This window comes from Sinocyclocheilus rhinocerous, unplaced genomic scaffold, assembly GCF_001515625.1.
Source record: "Sinocyclocheilus rhinocerous isolate Xijiao unplaced genomic scaffold, SAMN03320098_v1.1 scaffold2261, whole genome shotgun sequence".
Lineage (NCBI taxonomy): Eukaryota > Metazoa > Chordata > Actinopteri > Cypriniformes > Cyprinidae > Sinocyclocheilus > Sinocyclocheilus rhinocerous.
Genome location: NW_015660574.1, coordinates 40,273 through 42,398, shown reverse-complemented (window position 1 = coordinate 42,398; position 2,126 = coordinate 40,273). Strand labels below are relative to the sequence as shown.

General features: G+C 35.1%; 1 protein-coding gene across 1 annotated transcript in view; it reads left to right on the top strand.

Annotated features, from left to right (window-relative positions):
• The first annotated feature begins 487 nt into the window (after positions 1 to 487).
• LOC107725336 (glutamate receptor ionotropic, NMDA 2B-like) overlaps positions 488 to 2,126 on the top strand; it is a 36,337-nt gene continuing 34,698 nt past the window's right edge. The window contains exon 1 of the mRNA XM_016534574.1: positions 488 to 540. Coding sequence (XP_016390060.1) covers positions 526 to 540 — 15 coding nt within the window. The 5' untranslated portion in view covers positions 488 to 525. The remainder of the gene's footprint in view (positions 541 to 2,126) is intronic.

Here is a 2,126-nt window from a genome sequence, read left to right as displayed (position 1 = left end):
GAAACTGTGTGACAAGTAAAGATTTTGTGTGTAATATATATTATAAACATCAACAACATTTGTTTGTGTGTCTGTGTGTCTGTGTGTGTGTGTCTGTGTGTGTGTGTGTGTGTGCGTGTGTGTGTTTGTTTGCTTGTGTGTTTGTGTGTGAGTGAGTGAGTGAGTGTGTGTGAGTGTGTGTGTGTGTGTGTGTGTGTATTTTCTGTCTGAAAATGTAGGTCTTTTCTCTCCCTGCAGATGCTCTGAAAACCAGGACGCTGAAGATCAGCAGTTCCAGAGGACACACACACACAAGAACAGAGAGAGATACTGCAGACCGACTGCTATCAGTGTCCACAGGTAACACACACACAAACAGAAGCTTTATGTATTGTGAGGTGCATTAGTCAATCACTCTATTTAGTATTAGAATATTTCACATATGTTCCACTAATACTGATGTGTGTGTGTGTGTGTGTGTGTGTGTTTACAGTAGGGTATGAGAGCGCATCATGTGGTTTCTGAGATGGAGGAGTGAGAGTTCGGATGAAAACACACGAGGTGAGACACACACACACACACACACACCTGCCGTTGACCTCTCAGTATTTTCAGCATTGTTTCATTATTCTGTGTGTTTTTCTCACGGGCTCCATCGGCTGCTGAGTTTTGACTTGATCACATAAAGATGGCAACACCTGACACACACACACGGTAATCTGTGATAATCTGTGATAAAGCTGCTGCTCTCATCAGAGTTTCACACAAATCAAACCTCATCAACTCAACACACACTCACTGTCATTCAGAGAAACACTGGTGTGTGTTCTGAAGGCATCGTTCATCCAGAGCTGATCAGCATTTAGTCGTGGTGCGGGTCTCACGTCAGCGTTTCATCGAGCAGATCATGAAGCCCTGGACAGTGTGCTGGTTCACGGCTGATCTTATTCTGGATGTGTTTTACTGAGCTATCGTCCGCTACGGTCATGTGTGCTGAAAAACGGACGTTCAGACCAAGAGTGACTACTGTAAACATCAGTATAACCATAAAGTGTTATTAACTGAGAATAAGAGCATAGTGAATTCTGCAGCACAACTATAACGGTGACGGCACAGAGGAACGATATTACTGGAATCACTCTCAGAACGATTTTCTTCCAGCTGATAATCGATAAAAGCATTGACAGCCAATCAGAATCCATCCAACTTGTATAGAGTGTTATATTTATTGTTACAGTTATGGTTATTGCTATAGTTATTATTATTTATGGTTGTGGTTTTTGTTATTGTTATACTTGTCATTAGTTATCATTGTAAGTGTTTGTTATAGTTATCATTAGTTATCTTCTTAGTAATAACTCATAACTTCTTACAGTTATCATTATAGTTATAGTTATCATTAGTTATGGTTATAGTTATCGTTATAGTTATTTTATGTTTAAGTCATTATTATAGTTATCTTTAAAGTTATTGTCATGATCGTTATCATTGTCATTATGGTTATAGTTATCATTAGTAATGGTTATAGTTACTGGTATAGTTATCATATCATTGTAGTTGTCATATCATATTATTGTAGTTGTTGTTGTTATATTTATTGTCATATAATAATTATAGTTGTCATTAGTTGTCATTAGTAATTGTTATAGTTATTGTCATAGTTATCATTAGTTATGGTAATAGTTATGGTTATAGTTATTTTTTATGTTTAAGTCACTGTTATAGTTACCTTTAAAGTTTTTATCATAAGCGTTATCATTAGTTATACGTTGTACTGATGGTTATAGTTGTCATTAGTTGTTTTTGTTCTTATAGTTATAATATTGTATTGTTACAGTTATTGTTGTAATCTTTTTGTTTATTGTTTTAGTTATCTTTACAGTAATGGTTAAAGTTCTGGTTACGGTTGTAATTCTAGTCATTGTTCTGGATATGGTTGTAATTCTACTCATTGTTCTAGTTATAATTATAATTCTAGTCATTGTTCTGGTTATGGTTATAATTTTAGTCATTGTTCTGGTTATGGTTGTAATTATAGTCATTGTTTTGGTTATGGTTATAATTCTAGTCATTGGTCTGGTTATGGTGGTAATTCTAGTCATTTTCTGGTTATGGTTGTAATTATAGTCATTGTTTTGGTTATGGTT